This window comes from Nyctereutes procyonoides, unplaced genomic scaffold, assembly GCF_905146905.1.
Source record: "Nyctereutes procyonoides isolate TBG_1078 unplaced genomic scaffold, NYPRO_anot_genome, whole genome shotgun sequence".
NCBI lineage: Eukaryota > Metazoa > Chordata > Mammalia > Carnivora > Canidae > Nyctereutes > Nyctereutes procyonoides.
Window position 1 is genome coordinate 63,930,470 of NW_026575043.1, and position 19,570 is coordinate 63,950,039.

The 19,570-nt window shown below is 48.0% G+C and overlaps 1 protein-coding gene across 5 annotated transcripts in view; it reads right to left on the reverse strand.

Annotated features, from left to right (window-relative positions):
• ZNF605 (zinc finger protein 605) overlaps positions 1-19,349 on the reverse strand; it is a 30,339-nt gene extending 10,990 nt beyond the window's left edge. The window contains exons 1-4 of one of the 5 annotated variants that reach the window (XM_055321917.1): positions 14,890-17,598; positions 12,431-12,604; positions 10,216-10,291; positions 202-322 (exon numbers count right to left, since the gene is read on the reverse strand). In XM_055321917.1, coding sequence (XP_055177892.1) covers positions 202-235 — 34 coding nt within the window. In that variant the 5' untranslated portion in view covers positions 236-322; positions 10,216-10,291; positions 12,431-12,604; positions 14,890-17,598. Of the gene's footprint in view, positions 1-201; positions 323-10,215; positions 10,292-12,430; positions 12,605-14,889; positions 17,600-19,183; positions 19,247-19,293 lie in introns of those variants that run through there. The other 4 variants (XM_055321913.1, XM_055321914.1, XM_055321915.1 and 1 more) reach the window with 4 other exon arrangements.
• Positions 19,350-19,570: the final 221 nt, after the last annotated feature.

The window sequence follows — 19,570 nt, forward strand, 5'->3', positions numbered from 1 at the left end:
CAATTCCTTGCAATGATGGACTCTTAAATATGAAGAATATTCACTGCAAAGGTTATAAAACAAAGCAAGTGAACCAAAAATCTTTCAATTGGGTATAGAAATTAAAGAATCTTTGACATCTGAAACTTAGGTCCAAAATTAGTAAACATTTTAGAGGCCCCAGTTATTGGATACACACTATTTATATAAGAATATTCTTACCCAAGAAAACTAGATTGCTATAGTTCTCCAACATCACATCTCTGTACAAGTTCTTCTGAGTAGGATTAAGTAGCTGCCACTCCTCCAAAGTGAAGTCCACAGCCACATCCTCAAAGGAGATCTAGAAAAGCATAATCATTGTTATACCTGAGGTAGTCCCCATGGCAGGATATGGGCTTTCTCCTCCAGGGTGGGAGGCAGCCTCACCCATCTCTGACTCCTGGTGTCTGTGTTTGTGTCGTACTCCCCTCCTGAATGTGTGCTGGACTTACTGACTCACTGACGCTGAAGACAACTGCAATAGGATGGCATGTCTGAGATTACCCCCATCTTGGGAAGCCTGTCTTGCTCTCTCGGGGGAATCCAGCTGCCACGCAGTGAAGCAGTCCTGTGGCAAGGAACTGAGGCACGCAACTCCCACATGACCAAGCCTGGAGTAGGACCATCTCCCTACTGCACCCTGAAAGCCCCACAGCCTGGCCCACCATCCTTGTCACAGGGCCATGTGAAATCCTGAACAGGAACCAGATGTAGGTGCAGCTGGCAAACTTCAACCCAGAGAAACTGTGGGGTAAATGTTTGTGTTTTTAGCCACTGAGGTTAGCATAATTTGTTACACAGCAATTGATATTTAATATAACATCCTAATCTTACATTATACCTCAAGAGAAACAAATATGTTAAGATATTTTTCATTTTGAATTCACTCATCTATCCATCTACCTATCCATTAAGAAATTAGACTACAGGGGATCCCTGGGTGGCGCAGGGGTTTGGCGCCTGCCTTTGGCCCAGGGCGCGATCTTGGAGACCCAGGATCGAATCCCACGTTGGGCTCCCTGCATGGGGCCTGCTTCTCCCTCTGCCTGTGTCTCTACCCCCCCACCTCTCTCTGTGTGTGTGACTATCATAAATTAAAAAAAAAAAGAAAGAAAGAAATTAGACTACATTGTGTTCAAGCACAGTGCTTCTCTCTCTCTTTTTTAAAGATTTTATTTATTCATGAGAGACACAGAAGGCGGGGGGGGGGCGAGGCAGAGGCACAAGGAGAGAGAAGCAGGCTTCATGCAGGAAGCCCAATGTGGGACTCGATCCTGGGACTCCAGGATCATGCCATGAGCCAAAGGCAGATGCCCAACTGCTAAGCCACCCAGGCATCCCAAGCACAGTGCTTCTCAAGGACAGTGCCACTGGTATTTGGGAAGAATTCTTTTCTTTTCTTTTTTTTTTTTTTTAAAGATTTATTCATTTATTTATGATAGACATAGAGACAGAGAGGTAGAGACACAGGCAGAGGGAGAAGCAGGCTCCATGCCGGGAGCCCGACACGGGGCTCGATCCTGGGACTCCAGGATCATGCCCTGGGCCGAAGGCAGGCGCTAAACCGCTGAGCCACCCAGGGATACCCTTTGGGAAGAATTCTTATCCGAGTCCCACCTACTGTCAGATCTTCCACATGCCTGGCACCCATCTGCCAAACAACAGTCCTATTTTTGGGTTTCTGTCTATGTCCCTACAACACTCCTCCCTCTGGCTCTGCACCCAAGTTGTGAGGACTAGCTAGCCCCTTCTGGATCTTCTGGGACACACGTATTGTGCAACTAAGGCTCCCCAAACTATAAGAGGTGCTAGAAATATGAATAGAATAAAAATCATGTTCTTAAAATGTTTCAGTCTTTTCAAGAAAAAAATAAAGTGTCACAGAGGCCATGACACAAGGATATAGAAGGCTTGCGACAAAAGGCAAACGAACAAGTGGGAAAAGAATAATGTTGCAGGATTCACATGACCGGGTTTTGAGACTTCCTATGAAGCCACAGGTACTAAGACAAGGTAGTGTTAGTCAAAGGATAGATACTAGATGAATGCAACAGAAAAGGCAGCTTAAAACTAGACCCCCATATGCTCAATTGATTTTTGACAAAAGGCAAAAGCAATTCCATGAAGGAAGGAGTTTTTGCAACAAATGGTGCTAGAACAATTGCATATCCACAAGCAAAAGAATAAACCTCAACACATTCCTCATACCTTATATAAAAATTAATTCAAAATGGATCATAGACCTAAATGGAAAACATAAAACTATAAAGCTCTGGGGAAAAACAACCTGCATGATCCTGGGTTTGGCAGTGAGTTTTTATTTTTTAAAAGATCTTACTATTTATTAGAGAGAATGTTCACACTCATGCATAAGCAGGAGGGAGCAAGCAGAGGGAGAAGGAGAAACAGACTCCCCATAGAGCAAGGAGCTTGATGCAGGGCTTGATGCCAGGACCCTGTGATTGTCACCTGAGCTGAAGGCAGACACTTAACCAACTGAGCGACCCAGGTGTGCCAGCAGTTTTTTTTTTTTTAAGATTATTTATTTATTTATTTACTTATTTATTTATTCATGAGAGACACACAGAGAGAGAGGCAGAGACACAGGCAGAGGGAGAAGCAGGCCCCATGCAGGGAGCCCGAGTTGGGACTAGATCCCAGGTCTTCAGGATCAGGCCCTGGGCTGAAGGCAGCACTAAACTGCTGAGCCACCCCGGCTGCCCAGCAGTGAGTTTTTAGATACAACACTAAACATGGGGTCAACTTAAGAAAAAAAATCAATGAAACAGACATTTACAAAGTTATCTTTTTTTTTCTATGTGAAAGACACTGTTAGAGAGAATATAGACAAGGCACAGACTATGAGAAAATATTTGAAAAGTACCCATCTGGGGCACCTGGTTGGTTCAGTTGTTGAGTGTCTGCCGTCAGCTCAGGGCATGATCCTGGGTCCTGGGATCAAGTTTTGCATTGGGTTGGGCTCCCCAGGGGGAGCCTGCTTCTTCCTCTGCCTATGTCTCTGCCTCTCTCATGAATAAATAATAAATAAATAAATAAATAAATAAATAAATAAATAAATAATCTAAAAAATAAAAAAAAAAGAAAGAAAATCACTCATCCTGTATAGATAGAGCACCTGTATCCAGAATAAAGAAGTTTTGAAACTCAACAATAAAAAAAAAAAAAAGAAAGAAAGAAACTCAACAATAAGGGCAGCCCGGGTGGCTCAGCGGTTTACCGCGCCTTCCGCCCAGGGCGTGATCCTGGAGACCCACGATCGAGTCCCACGTCAGCTCCCTGCGTGTAGCCTGCTTCTCCCTCTGCCTGTGTCTCTGCCTCTGCCACTCTCTCTCTCTCTGTGTCTCTCATGAATAAATAAATAAAAATCTTAAAAAAAAAACAATGCAATTTAAAAACGGGCATCTCTTGAAGAAAGGGAAATACATCAAAAATAAACTACTGGGACTTCATCAAATAAAAAGCTTCTGCACAGTAAAGGAAACAATCACCAAAACTACAAGACAACCTACAGAATGGGAGAAGACATTTGTAAATGAAACATCTGATAAAGGGTTAGTATTCAGAGTATATAGAACTCAATACCAGAACTGATACAACTCAATACCCCAAAAAGCAAATAATCTAATTCAAAAATGGGCAGAAGACATAGACATGCCTCCAAAGACAACATCCAGATTGCCAACAGACACATGAAAAGATGCTCAACATTTCATCTCAGGGAGGTGAAAATCAAAACTACAATGAGATTATCACCTCACACCTGTCAGGATGGCTAAAATCAACACAGGAAACAACAGGTGTTGGAGAGGATGCAGAGAAAGGGGAGCCCTCGTGCACTGCTAGTGGGAATGCAAGCTGGTGCAGCCACTCTGGAAAACAGTATGGAGGTGCCTCAGAAAGTTAAAAATAGAGCTACCCTAGAATCCATTAATCACATTACTGGGTATTTACTCAACGAATACAAAATCAGTAATTGAAAGTAATACATGCACCCCAATGTTTTTGCAGCATTATCTACAATAGCCAACATGTGGAAAAGCAGTGTCTATGAACAGACGAATGGGTAAAGAAGAGGTGGTGTGTACACACACTGGAACATTACTCAGCCATCAGAAAGAGTGAGATCTTGCCATTTGCAACAACATGGATGGAACTAGAGGGTATTGTGCTAAGTGAAATAAGTTAGTCGGAGAAAGATAATACCATCTGATTTCACTCATATGTGGAATTGTAGAAACAACAAGCAAAGGAAAAAAGAGAAACAATCCAGGAAACAGACCCTTCACTGTAGAGAACTGTGGTCAGCAAGGGGGAGGAGGACTGCACTAGGTCCAGGGGATGAAGCGCACACAGACCATGGGGAGCACAGAGGGATGTGTGGAAGTGCTGAGTCACTACACTGTGCACCCCAAACATAACACTGCATGTTAGCTACACTGGAATTAAAACTAAAAACTTAATGGAAAAAAAAAAAAGTCCTCATGTGCTCTCTTCTGCATCACATATACTAAAAAAAAAAAAAAAAAAAAAAAAAGCCCTCTTATTTAAAAACAATGAACAAAAAAGATGAGCAGAATTTTTTTTTTAAATATTTTTTTAAAATTTTTATTTATTTATGATAGTCACACACAGAGAGAGAGAGCGCCAGAGACACAGGCAGAGGGAGAAGCAGGCTCCATGCACCGGGAGCCCGATGTGGGATTCGATCCTGGGTCTCCAGGATCACACCGTGGGCCAAAGGCAGGCGCCAAACCGCTGCGCCACCCAGGGATCCCTGAGCAGAAGATCTTAACACAGGGGTGTGTGGGTGGCTCAGTGGTTGGGTGTCTGCTCAGGGTGGTTCTGAGATTGAGTCCCACATCAGGCTCCCTGCATGGAGCCTGCTTCTCCCTCTGCCTCTGCCTCTGTCTCCCTCTGTCTCTTATGAAGAAATAAATAAAATCTTAAAAAACAAAAGATCTTAACACACACTTCACCAAAAGATGTATAGATAAAAAATAAACATGAAAAGATGTTTAGCATTATTTATCAATAGGGAAATATGAATTAAAAGTATAATGAGATGTTATCACCTATTAGAATTGCTAACATTAATTTTAAAAACCCACACAAATGGGGCACCTGGGTGGCTCAGTGGTTGAGCATCTGCCTTTGGCTCAGGTCGTGATCCCGGGTTCCTGGGATTGAGTCCCACATCAGGCTCCCCATAGGGAGCCTGCTTATCGCTCTGCCTACATCTCTGCTTCTCTGTCTGTGTCTCTCATGAGTAAATAAAAAAAAAAAAAATCTTAAAAAAAATAAAAAAAAAAAACCCACACAAACAGTGACAAATGCCAGTGAGGACACGCAGCAGCAGCAGCACTCATGCACTGAAGGTGGGAACGCAGAAATGGCGCAGTGACCTTGGAAGATGTTATGGAAGCTTCCCAGAAAGCTGAGCACTGATGACCGCACAGCCCAGCAATTCTAATTCCAGGTGCCTGCCCAAGTACACTGAAAACTTCTGCTCACCTCAAGATTTCTGTTCAAACTATATGCAGGTGAACACGACAGTTACAAAGTAGAAGCAAGTAAGGTGTCCTTCAAAAGTGGAAGGCTAAGCAAAATGGCGTGGTCATGTAATGGGATACTATTTGGTGACACTGCTCAGTGATAGTAAAGACTGTTTCAGACATGGACGATCTCAACGATAGGAGTGAAAAGTGCCAGAATCAGAAGGTTACATGCTCTAACATTCTGGGAAAGGCTGAAGTCTGTCACTTCCCATTGACTGAGGACACGTCAGTTGGGGTCACGCGTTGGAGATGCAGGAGGACCAGACTCAGGGAATGTCTCTGGAGAACTGGAATTGTTCCAAGTCCTGACTGTGATGTTGATAACATAAATTTACACACACCCTAAAACTCAGGAGGAGTCAGGTTCCTGGTTAAAAACTAGGATTTTGGGGACCCTTGAGTGGCTCAGTGGTTGATTGTCTGCCTTCGGCTCAGGGCATGATCCCAGGTCTGGGGATCAAGTCCTGCATCAGGCTCCCTGTGAGGAACCTGCTTCTCCCTCTGCCTGTGTCTCTGCCTCTCTCTGTGTGTCTCTCTCATCAATCAATAAATAAAATCTTGGAGGAGGGGCAAGATGGCGGAAGAGCAGGGTCCCCAAATCACCTGTCCCCACCAAATTCCCTAGATAACCTTCAAACCATCCTGAAAATTTACGAATTCGGCCTGAGATGTAAAGAGAGACCAGCTGGAACGCTACAGTGAGAGGAGTTCGCGCTTTTATCAAGGTAGGAAGACGGGGAAAAAGAAATAAAGGAACAAAAGGCCTCCGAGGGGGAGGGGCCCCGCGAGGAGCCGGGCTGAGGCCGGGGCGGGTGTCCCCAGGACAGGAGAGCCCCGTCCCGGAGGAGCAGGAGCTGCACCAACCTTCCCGGGCGGGCGGAAAGGGGCTCGCAGGGAGTTAGAGCAGGACCCAGGAGAGCGGGGATGCCCTCGGGCTCCCGGGGACACTAACAGACACCTGCGAGCGCAGGAGAGTGCTCCGAGCTCCCTAAGGGCTGCAGCGCGCACGGAGGGACCGACCGGAGCAGCTCGGAGGGGCTCGGGAGCGGCTCCAGGGAGGGAGCTGCAGGGCGGGAGCGCGAATCCAACAGCGCAGGCCCCGGAGCACAGGGCGCCGGGACACAGCCCAGGATCCGGCCTCCCCCGGGACAGGCAGAGGCCGGGAGGGCCCAGGACAGCAAGGACGCTCCTGCCCCGAGCTGAGCAGATCAGCGGCCCCGCCCCGGAGCCTCCAGGCCCTGCAGACGGAGAGCCGAGAGCCCCGAGCCCCATAGTTCCTGCGGAGGCTGAATCCAGGCTTCCAGAGTTGCCATAGCAACTGCGGCTGTTCCTCCTGGGGCCTGGCGGGGTAAACAACCCCCGCTGAGCCCGGCAGCAGGCAGGGGCAGAGCAGCTCCCCCAAGTGCTAACACCTGAGAATCAGCACAGCAGGCCCCTCCCCCAGAAGACCAGCTGGACGGACCAGTGATACTCCCCCGTGTTCCAATACAACTTGTTTCTGGCCACTCTGCACTGAGCAAAATGACTAGAAGGAAAACCTCAACTCAAAAGAAAGAATCAGAAACAGCCCTCTCTCCCACAGAGTTACAAAATCTGGATTACACTTCAATGTCAGAAAGCCAATTCAGAAGCACTATTCTACAGCTACTGGTGGCTCTAGAAAAAAGCATTAAGGACTCACGAGACTTCATGACTGCAGAATTTAGATCCAATCAGGCAGAAATTAAAAATCAATTGAATGAGATGCAATCCAAACTAGAAGTCCTAACGACGAGGGTTAACGAGGTGGAAGAACGAGTGAGTGACATAGAAGACAAGTTAATGGCAAAGAGGGAAACTGAGGAAAAAAGAGACAGTCAATTAAGGGACCATGAAGACAGATTAAGGCAAATAAATGACACTCTAAGGAAGAAAAACCTACGTTTAATTGGGGTTCCCGAGGGCGCCGAAAGGGACAGAGGGCCAGAATATGTATTTGAACAAATCCTAGCTGAAAACTTTCCCAATCTGGGAAGGGAAACAGGCATTCAGATCCAGGAAATAGAGAGATCCCCCCCTAAAATCAATAAAAACCGTTCAACACCTCGACATCTAATAGTGAAGCTTGCAAATTCCAAAGATAAAGAGAAGATCCTTAAAGCAGCAAGAGACAAGAAGTCCCTGACTTTCATGGGGAGGAATATTAGGGTAACAGCAGACCTCTCCACAGAGACCTGGCAGGCCAGAAAGGGCTGGCAGGATATATTCAGGGTCCTAAATGAGAAGAACATGCAACCAAGAATACTTTATCCAGCAAGGCTCTCATTCAAAATGGAAGGAGAGATAAAGAGCTTCCAAGACAGGCAGGAACTGAAAGAATATGTGACCTCCAAACCAGCTCTGCAAGAAATTTTAAGGGGGACTCTTAAAACTCCCCTTTAAGAAGAAGTTCAAGTAACTCTGAACGTGAATGGGCTTAATGACCCCATCAAAAGGCGCAGAGTTTCAGACTGGATAAAAAAACAGGACCCATCTATTTGCTGTCTACAAGAGACTCATTTTAGACAGAAGGACACCTACAACCTGAAAATAAAAGGTTGGAGAACCATTTACCATTCAAATGGTTCTCAAAATATACCCTAAAAACTACAGAACACTTCTGAAAGAAATTGAGGAAGACACAAAGAGATGGAAAAATATTCCATGCTCATGGATTGGCAGAATTAATATTGTGAAAATGTCAATGTTACCCAGGGCAATTTACACGTATAATGCAATCCCTATCAAAATACCATGGACTTTCTTCAGAGACTTAGAACAAATTATTTTAAGATTTGTGTGGAATCAGAAAAGACCCCAAACAGCCAGGGGAATTTTAAAAAAAGAAAACCATATCTGGGGGCATCGCAATGCCAGATTTCAGGTTGTACCAGAAGCTGTGTTCATCAAGACAGTGTGGTACTGGCACAAAAACAGACATATAGATCAATGGAACAGAACAGAGAACCCAGAAGTGGACCCTGAACTTTATGCTCAACTAATATGCGATAAAGGAGGAAAGACGATCCACTAGAAGAAAGACAGTCTCTTCAATAAATGGTGCTGGGAAAATTGGACATCCACATGCAGAAGAATGAAACTGGACCACTCTCTTGCACCATACACAAAGATAAACTCAAAATAGATGAAAGATCTAAATGTGAGACAAGATTCCATCAAAATCCCAGAGGAGAACTCAGGCAACACCCTTTTTGAACTTGGCCACAGTAACCGGAGAAGGACAAACGGTGTATGTTCTCATTCATTTGGGGAATATGAATAATAGCGAACGGGAATATAAGGGAAGGGAGAAGAAATGTGTGAGAAATATCAGAAAGGGAGACAGAACATAAAGACTTCTAACTCTGGGAAATGAACTAGGGGTGGTGGAGGGGGAGGAGGGTGGGGGGTGGGGGTGAATGGGTGACGGGCACTGAGGGGGACACTTGACGGGATGAGCACTGGGTGTTATTCTGTATGTTGGTAAATTGAACACCAATAAAAATTAATTTATAAAAAAATAAAAAAAATAAATAAATAAATAAAATCTTAAAAACACAAAAAAACAAAACAAAACAAAAAAAACCCTAGGATTTTTCGGTCCCAACCTCAGGCAAACCAAAGCATTTACCTGACAGGCTGCCCAGGGGAAGCTGCCCTCCCCACACCAGACGTGGCACCACAGGCTCCAAAGCACTATTATTCTGGTCCTCCTCACTGAATGTGTTACTGGTGCCGACTTCATGCCTGTGTAGACTCTTGCCAGCCTTTGGTCCCAGGCCCAGATGGCAGCAGCCACAGCTAGGGCCATGACAGTGGGTATGTGGAAGACTGACCTGCCTTCCTTGTGGGCCCTAGCTCAGACCCCAGGTGAGCTTCAGACTGGCATATAAAACAAGCCTACAGGAATGACCCTTTTGGATAGAAGTAAGTTCTGCTCTTCATAAGCTTGTGGCTACCCACGTCGATGCTCACCAAAAAGGCCCCTACACTGGCCAACAACCTTGCTCCAATCAACTAAACGTGGAGACTGAAACTGATCCACCACACAGCACACGAGGCTGGCCTGTGGCACAGACGCAGATGCCAGCTGGGCATGTGTGCACATGCTGCCCGTGCCATCAGGAGATGCTGAAACAGCACAAAACACACATGTAGGCTTCCACACGCCGCTCAAGCTAGCAACACTGCCCAGAGACAAGTTCTCGGGGCAATGGGTCAGGATGTTCTGGACAGGTAGATCTCATCGGGCCTTCTGTCCCTTATATGTCTTTTTTACTAGATATGACTGCAGTGGACACTCTCTTGAAGTCTGGTCAACCATCCCCATGGGTTCTGCTGACTTGGGCCACACTATACAGGCCTTCCATAACCACATTTGTTCCTTTCTGGGGGTCTCCTCAATTCATTGCATCTGAGAATAGCCCAAGATTAGCCATGAGACTGTTTTAGTGGACAGTTAAAGACAAGATTTAAGTGGTCTGACTAAAGGGGTCAACATAATCCCAGCCCCAATTACACAGCTCAAGAGAACAACCTGGGACCCCCATGCAGCATTTCCCCAAAAGGATGCTTGTCTTTGCTGCCTTCACATACACACCCATCTTTTCCAGTTGCTGATGGCTCAGGCTCCATGGCAGGCACTGCACAAGGCTTCCATCCCCTATCACCTCTTCCTGAAGGTTTAATGAACATGAGACTATGCAAAGTCATTTAAAATCATTTGAGAATTCTGGACATGGAGGTATCTGTATTTAGCTAGCCAACCCCCCCCCCTTTTTTTTAAGATTTTATTTTAATTGGGAGAGAGAGAGAGCAAGATAGAGAGCACAAGCAGGGGCAGCAGCAGAAGGGAGGGAGAAGCAGACTCCTCACTGAGTAGGAAGCCCAATGTGGGGCTTGATCCCAGGACTCCGAGATCATGGCCTTCACCAATGGAGCCACCCAGGTGCCCTGCTAGCCAATTCTTAAACATGATGCATCTTTCTGGTTAAGTTACATAATAGTTGCCCTTCATGCATACAATCAATCTTTCCAGACAATGGGTGTGGATGAAAACAGGAGATGAACTTTTAAAAAGTTTTGATTACTAAATGGGACACACTGATACTAGCAACAGAAGAATAAAACCAGAATAACCCTAGCACCCAGGGAAGTGTGGCATTGAATGATATGAATGATCTTTGCTTTTTGGACCTGCTCCTGAAAGCTTTCCCATCCTACTGGAAAAAAGAAGAAAAGAAAAGAAAGAAAAGAAAAGAAAAGAAAGAAAGAAAAGAAAAGAAAAAAGAAAAGAAAAGAAAAGAAAGAAAGAAAAGAAAGAAGAAAAGAAAAGAAAGAAAGAAAGAAAAGAAAAGAAGAAAAGAAAGAAAGAAAGGAAAAGGAAAAGAAAAGAAAAGAAAAGAAAAGAAAAGAAAAGAAAAGAAAAGAAAAGAAAAGAAAAGAAAAGAAAGAAAAACAACTTCCAGCACTGCCTTTCCAAGCTCATGCAAACGCTTGGAGCATAGACTCTGTGCTGAGCCAAAAAAGACACCTTCTTCATGGGCCAACGGGAGACAGCAGAGGATAGACTCTGGTTCTGCACTTTCTGGGCCAAGCATCCCAGATGTTGCCCACGTCTAATGAAGTGTGGACCACGAACCCGAGGTCGTGGACACAGTGATTTGGAAGGACATGCCCCAAGCAGTCCCCCGAAAACAACATTATCCAGACTGGACTAAAGTCCCAGCGCGGAAGGGTACACAATGGAAAGCCACCCTGGAGGCTATGTTAACCCTGTGGGGGCACCCTCTGTAAGCTCTTTGTTGCCAGGAGACCCACCTGTGTCCTCTAGGACTGCACTGCTGACTTGTACCCCAGCCATCGGGACACTCTCCATTTCTTGAGTCAAAAAAGCAGAAAGAGGGGCACCTGGGTGGCTCAGTGGTTGAGCGTCTGCCTTCGGCTCAGGTCATGATCCCAGGGTCCTGCGATCGAGTCCCACATTGGGACTCATGCTCCCACTGAGCATGAAGCCTGCTTCTCCCTCTGCCTGTGTCTCTGCCTCTCTGTGTGTCTCTCATGAATAAATAAATAAAATATTTAAAAAAAAAAACACAAAAGAAACAAACAAAAAGCAGGAAGGGCTAAAGGTCTAGAATACCACCATGCCCAGCTTTTGCCAATAGAAGCAGAAACATTTCTTCCTAAAATGTACCAAAATTCCAACTGACAGAATATTTGTGGGGCCATTTGAAGGTTTTGTAAAGATCAGTTCTGCCAGATGACTTTGGTTTGTTTCCTACAGCTAGGATATAAGTAAGATGGGTGGTCCAGGCCCACAGGTTTGGTCCTGTAACAACCTGTGTTCTGAGTTTTACTTTAGATTCACATTGAGGAACACTGTTAAGAAACAGCACTGGGAAATAAGTTCATTTATTACAGGGTTTACTTAGGACTTTGTCCACTCCATCACCCACATAAACAGTTATCAAAGTACCGTCTGTGTAAGTAACCATTAGGAAGGGGGGTGCTTGCACTGAGTAGCTAGTCTGCTTTTGTCAGAGGAAACAAGCACTCCACTGCTTCCCTTCCTGTCTCCACTGTGGGAATATTTGGGGACGGCCTGCAGCTCACCTCTAGCAATGAAGTACCTTGTCTCCTAAATATCCATGCTTTGACTTTAAGATTTCTGTATGATTCCATAATCCACTTTGCTCTCTGACACCTTCTTTCCAAGTTGATATTTCCTGATTACGATTTAAATGTATTTAGAGCTTTCCCATGAGCTTTGTCACATCTATGGGAAAAAAACTATTGGAGAACAAATAACTCACCTGTGACTTGATCATTTTCTGCTGCTTGGAAAATCTGCTCGTTCTGTGACTTCTCTCCGTCCTGACGCTCTGCAGAGGCCTCTGGTCAAATGTCTGTAAACTGACAAGGCACCCCTAGTCCTGAGGCCTCTTCTTCCTTCTCACACATGAGTTATCATGTCCCTCAATCACGGCCTGGAGACGCAGTGGGAATTTTCTTTTAGATGACGTAATTACTGTGGGAATCTAACCTTGGTTCTCTCACTGGGAAATCAAACAACTTGAACCAGGCTAGGGGTAAGCAGCGGGATGCAAGAGGAGTTACCGGCAAGTCTGCCTCTGGCCACGTCTGCACCACACACTGCAGCCCTGGCTCCCAACATAAATGCCATATTCAGGCCACTTGCTTTACGGCTTCAGCCAAACACCCTCAGAGGAGTATCATCAAACCAAGATGCACTGCAGACATCAACAAAGTCCAGAAACAGCACCCTGGCTCACTCATTCTGCAGCCCTATTTCTGGGGGGCAATTACATGAAATTCTTGGGGCAGGTGCTATAGAGTAAAATGCAACTCATTTCCAGGCAGGATGGTAAACAGAAGAGGCCTCTTAGATCAAGATGATGAAGTCGCCTGGGGTGCTAGCTCTCTACTCCGAAATTAGCCCAGGAACAAAAGGAAAGCCTCGACCAGAGGAGCCAACAGAAATAGTAAAAAGAAGAGAGGCCGCGGAGGAGACAGGCTTGTGTGTGGGTACGTGTCCTTGGCCTCAGACACCAGCAGGAACGCCAGGCTACATTTCCAAGGCACAATGGAGGCAGATCAAAATCCCCGAGGAGCTGCCCTTCCTCATCTCCCACACTCCTCCGTGCCCCAAGGACAATGCTCCAAAATCTGCCTCTTTGCGAGGGTCTAGTCGCTGACTAGAGATGCCTGACGGGGCCGTGGGACACAGGGCTGTCTGCGGTGCTGGCCCCGGTGCTCTACCCAGCCCTTCCCGAGTGCAGGTCACCAGAGCTCGTGGGACAGCAGCTAACACCTCTGGGGGAATATGAGCTCAGAGGCCAGTAAGGGTGAACATAGCATAAAACCTGGATAACAAATGAGTTCTCCCTCATGCAGAAAAGGGAAAGAGAGTCCCTTCCTTGAGTCCTACTCAAAGGGCACTTTAGAAAACCCGTAAGTGGGATCCCTGGGTGGCGCAGCGGTTTAGCGCCTGCCTTTGGCCCAGGGCGCAATCCTGGAGACCCGGGATCGGATCCCACGTCGGGCTCCCGGTGCGTGGAGCCTGCTTCTCCCTCTGCCTCTCTCTCACTGTGTGCCTATCATAAATTAAAAAAAAAGAAAAAAGAAAACCCGTAATTGTATATTCTTTCTCTGCCCCTTTGAATGTGTGTAAATCCTTTCTAAAGCTAAATAAGCCTGGTCCAGTTCCAGTTCCAAATTGTCCTTCCCCAGGACCTGGGAGCTCTCTCTTTGAAGTTGTCCAGGAAGACAGGCTCCCATTTCCCATGTCAGGAAGTCAGAACCCTCCCCGAGTATGGACTGGCACCTGGCTTCCAGGTGTAAAACTACTTTAAAACTACTTCCTATCACAAAGACACAAGGAGTCTACTTTTCCTCTTGACAAAGGCCTCCCTAAGTACCAGGAACACGCAGTGTGCACTATGTGTGACAACCTATCATTTATCCTGAGAATATGTGTGTAATGGGTTACACCTGCCTAGCTATACAGAGAAGACTGAGCTTTTTTTTTTTTAAATTTTTATTTATTTATGATAGTCACAGAGAGAGAGAGAGAGGCAGAGACACAGGCAGAGGGAGAGGGAGAAGCAAGCTCCATGCACCGGGAGCCCGATGTGGGATTCGATCCCGGGTCTCCAGGATCGCGCCCTGAGCCAAAGGCAGGCGCCAAACCGCTGCGCCACCCAGGGATCCCAAGACTGAGCTTTCTTTCCGTCTCTGTAATCTCCTCAGCAGGTTGCCTGCAAAGCTCACTGTATTCTCATTTAAAGTTTAATTTTTATTCAACAATAAAACTTTTTCTTTTTCTTCTGCTTTTGTTAAAGAGATTTTTGGGTTGGTGGGTTTGGATTTTAATTATTTCCTCAACAGGCCAAATAACCGCATAACTGAGTAAAACTGCTATTTTAAAAAGGTTTTAAGAGGGATGCCTGGGTGGCTCAGTGGTTGAGCATCTGCCTTCGGCTCAGAGCGTGATCCTGGAGTTCCAGGATCGAGTCCCGCATCAGTTTCCCCTCCAGGAGCCTGTTTCTCCCTCTGTGTCTCTGCCTCTCTCTGTGTCTCTCATGAATACATAAATAAAATCTTAAAAAAAAAATAAAGTAAAAAGTTTTTACGAAATTGCAAACTACGTAACAGGTATGTTGGGCAGAGTTATTGGAAAAAAACAAAAGCAAGATTTCAGGTAAGTATAATAAAGAAAAAATACTCCATCTTGATGTGTACACACACTTACACTTTGAATTCCTTCCTTCATGTACCAAGTCATGAACCAGTTATGAGATGAAAGCCAAGGACTTGACAGGCGTGAAATTGCAGAGATGTTATTTCCCTCCTGAGAACATACCTGAAAGGAAATGTCCAAAAATCACCGTCCCCAGTATACCACAGGACGAGAGGGACAGACTCCAGCTTTTGTAGCAACCCTGCCAGGGGAGACTTGCCGGCGCTGGCAGGGGGCCCCTGCAGGCCAGGAGTGGCAGCTGAGCCCAGCGGTGCGCCCCCCTGGTCTCCGCAGGCTGTTGGGCTGCTCAGGAAGGCCACACGTGGTGGACAGGTCTGTGGGTTCCTTTCCAGAAAATAAACTGAACAAAGGGAGGATAGAGTTCCTGCAGAAGCTGCAGAGCAAGAGCTCTTTGTCTCACTGAAGCATAGGGAGGCTGTCCCCAATGTCCCAGTGGACAGAGAAGTCAGCCTGGATGTTCGCCCACTGCCGGCTTGACCCCAGGGCAGCTAACCAGAGCAGAGCCACGGCGCCAGCCCCTTCCAGGCATTTACTACCTACTCCAGCTTGGCCAAGGGCTGTGCTCAGCACCACATGCTCCAGGGCCCCCCCACAGCTCAGGCAGCGGAGCTGGGCCCTGTGCACACAGAGCAGAGTCAGAAGAGAAACACTGAGCACCACTTGGCTCTGACTGACCCTGTGGGTCGACTTGTGGCGGCATCACCTGACAGCCTTAAATGTCTCCTTCTCTGTCACTGAGAGGACGGAGGTCCCCATGTTAACATTGGGGGCTCTTGTGGAGCAGTCAGGAACCACGGTCTAGAAAGACAGGATGGATTGTGAATTTTGACCCAAGCAGTGGGAGGAGCAGAGCAAGGGCCTCTAGACCAGGAGGAATGGCTGGCAGCACAAAAAGAGAAGGATAACACAAGTCTCGCCCACTTGTAGGGTGTTGACACAGAGTCAGACCCCCGGAATGAAACTGAACTCCATTTAGTCCAGTGTGAAGAGTGTATATGGCTTCAGGGCAAATCTCAGGAAAAAACGTTCTGGAAGAGCAGAGAGCTATCTCCACAGGTAGAGGCCCAGGGTGCTCCTCCAGGCTCCTGGACACTGGTAGGGGGTCTCAGGAAGCCCTGAGAAAATGAGTGTGAGAAGTTATTGCTGCCCAAACCTGGGCTTCCTGGGATCAAGACCCACCTGCCCTGGAAGCTATTTAGTTCGGATCCCTTTTGGGTTGATGCACAGATCTTCTCTCTCACCTCTGGAAAAGGGAATGTGCCAACTATACTAACATCCAAAACTGTCACTCTGGCTTCCTCCTCCAGGATCCTGACATTCTCCTGCACTCTGCTCTCAGTCACATCAAATCTCTCTCATATTGTGAGGACACACACACCCTTACAAATACACATGTTCGGGATCCCTGGGTGGCGCAGCAGTTTAGCGCCTGCCTTTGGCCCAGGGCACGATCCTGGAGACCCGGGATCGAATCCCACGTCGGGCTCCCGGTGCATGGAGCCTGCTTCTCCCTCTGCCTATGTCTCTGCCTCTCTCTCTCTCTCTGTGTGACTATCATAAATAAATAAAAATAAAAAAAAATACACGTGTTCACACATGTTCATTCATTCACATGTACACATATGCACTCACACTCAGATGCACACATACTCATGCTCACACACACGTACTCAAGTTCTCACATTCAATATATACACAGGCTCACAAGTACACACATGGTCACACACATATACATACACATACATTCACATGTATTCATGCACTCGCGTTCACATATACACATGCTCACACGTACACACATAGTCACACACACATAAACGTTCACACACTCCCATGTACACATTCATGCATTCCCATGTACACATGCTCACACTCACATGTTCAACACTCCCATGTACACACGATCACATGCACATATATGTTCACACCCACACACTCAAATGTAGAGCTCACGCTCACATGTGCTCTCATATATACACACGTTCACATATGCTCACTCACATATACACACCCTCACACACGTGCTTACACTCACATGTACACACATGCTCACAGTCTCATCTACTGACCAGGAAAGCATCAATTTGCCGGACACCTCTTACTAGCAGGCTGTTCTGAACACATGGGAGAGACCACTGAACAAGACAGACAGGGTCCCTGCTCTCTAAGAAAGACATTCTAAGATAGGAAACAAACAAGCAAATACAAGCATTTCAGACTGTGAGAGTGCTTGGAAAAAAATTTTAAATACGACAGTGGGATGGATGGATAGAGGATACTCTCTCACTCAGTTGGAAAAGGCCTCCTGGAAATCAAGGACTTTTAGCTGAGCCCAGAAGAGAGGTCGGAACCCACTGGGGAAGGCTGTGGGAGGATCAAGCCCACAAAGGAGCACCACACTCAGAGGGCTGGAGCTAGACAGGGATGGAGAAGGGCGAGGAGGCTGAGCCAGCATGGGGTAGGACCTACGGCCACCAGGGTCATAGAGAACACTGAAATAAGGAGCTGTCACAACCAACAATGTAATGTGCTAAGTGAGAAGGACCAAGAACAAAAAAGAATATAGTCATTCAACAGAAGTCACTACATCAGAGTCTTGCCTGAGTCAATGCATGACCACCCAAACCCACAGACACAATTCATGTCCTGTCACCCAAGATGGTCTCAGTCCCACACAGCCCCCCCACCAGATCTGGAATAGACTGAACCCCCCCCCCCCGCCACCTCAGCCATGGACGGAACTTCAGCTCTCCGAGGCTCCCGTGTACCCACACTGACTGCCTGAGACTTCTCCAGGCCCTCGCTCACTGAACACAACAGAGCCGTCGTGAGTCTCCAGTCGACACAGCCACCGAGCATCACAAGCCCCACTATCACTTACCCCACTTGCCCATCATCCCACCAGGACCCCAGCTTCCGGTTTTACAGGCTGTGCCTCCAGGACCTCTCACACATACATATCCCCAGTGACTCCTTCGGCGAAGCCCCCTATCATCAACCCCTGAGTGACAAAACCAACACACAGGAGTGTACAAGTCAGGAAAGTCCAAGTCTCTCCACAGCCCCGCCCCCAATCAGATATCCGCAGGACTCTTCACTCCTGATCATTCCAGTCTCTTCCTTGCTCAGCCCCATGCACCAACCCTAACCCTAACCCTAGAGGCCCCCTGACTGCTTATGACAGCACAGTCCCTCATCACAGGCTTCTCACCACTGAGGCCAGAAAACCCATCACTGGTTCCCCCACACTCCCACCCAATAATCTCGACAGAGTCTGTTCTATTCGGTGGCCAGTAGCGGAGTCAGTGAGATCCTCACCACTGAGTCCCCATGAACCACCCCAGGACTCCAGTCCTTCCTCCTCCAGTTATCCATCCACTCAACAGTGCCCCAGTCACTGTTCCCACAGAGCCCCCTCAGGCCTGCTAGCCCCCATCACTATACCTAAGGCACACCCAATCCCTCATTATCCAGGAGCCCCAACCATTCACCTCCCACGATACCTCACTTTCTAACATAGCCCCTGCTTACCCACCATCGACTAACGCCCCTGCAGGTGCTCCTAATCATCACCTGAAAGGGCCACCAACTCTGCATAAACCCACATACCCTGGTACCTGCAGCCAATACTCCCACGTCTGCGGCTTCACAGCCCCTAGTGGGCCACCCATCCGCCTGCATCCAGATGCCTTGTGAACGCCACGCATTTTGTCCTGATTGATCAGCGGGAACTTGGGTCCAGCGAACCGCTGATGAGGCAGAGGATGAGTTTGGAGGGCTGGCATCGGGCCAAGTCTCAGAGTCACCCAGGCAAGGGGGTTCTCTGCAGCGAACTCTTCCTGCACCCTACTAGAGCGGGACACGTCTCAACCCTCCTGCCTCCCAGGAGCCCAGGGTTCAGCTGAGATCCAGCGGGACTTCCAGTCAATAAAGTCTTCGGCCCAGCGATTCCGAGCCCTCGGAACGCCCCCAAACGGATTCCCACAAGAGCACCCCGAAGGCACACTCAGCCCATCCCACAGCCCAGAGGGCTGCGTCCAGGGGATCCTGCACCCCCGATCCCACCGAACTCCCTCGGGCGGCTTCACCAACACTGGTCCCGTCCAAGCCCCAGGTCCCTGATTTATCAGACGCGCCTGCATCCCGGCCCTCCGGTGGCCCTAGCGACACGACCCCCCGCAGCGACCTCGTCACGGCCGCACCAGGCGGCCCCCACCGCCGCCCCCTTCCTTCGCGCCCCCAGTCGCTCCCACGCCCGATCCTTCACTCCGGATCATCCTCGCACCGGGCTCCGGAGCCAGTTCGCTCGTGCGCCGAGGTCACCGCGGGGCCCGCACGGACACCTAGGCCGCCCCGGCCGCCCCGCCCCGCCGCCCCGCCCCCCGCCGCACACACCCTCCGGCTCAGGCCCACCGCGCCGGGGCTCACGCGGCCGACCGCGGAAGTGCGCGTGCAGAACTACACCTCCCAGAGTGCCGCTCGCCCCGGAACTACACCTCCCAGAGTGCCGCTCGCCCCGGAACTACATCTCCCAGAGGGCTCTGCGGCGCCCCTTTTCCAATCGGCAGGGCTGAGGTTCCCAGTGGAGAGAGCCTGTCGGGGCTGCTTGGGATCCCGGAGCAGGAGCGCGCGCCCCAAAATGTGAGTGTGCGGCGTCCTCAGTGGGTCGCCG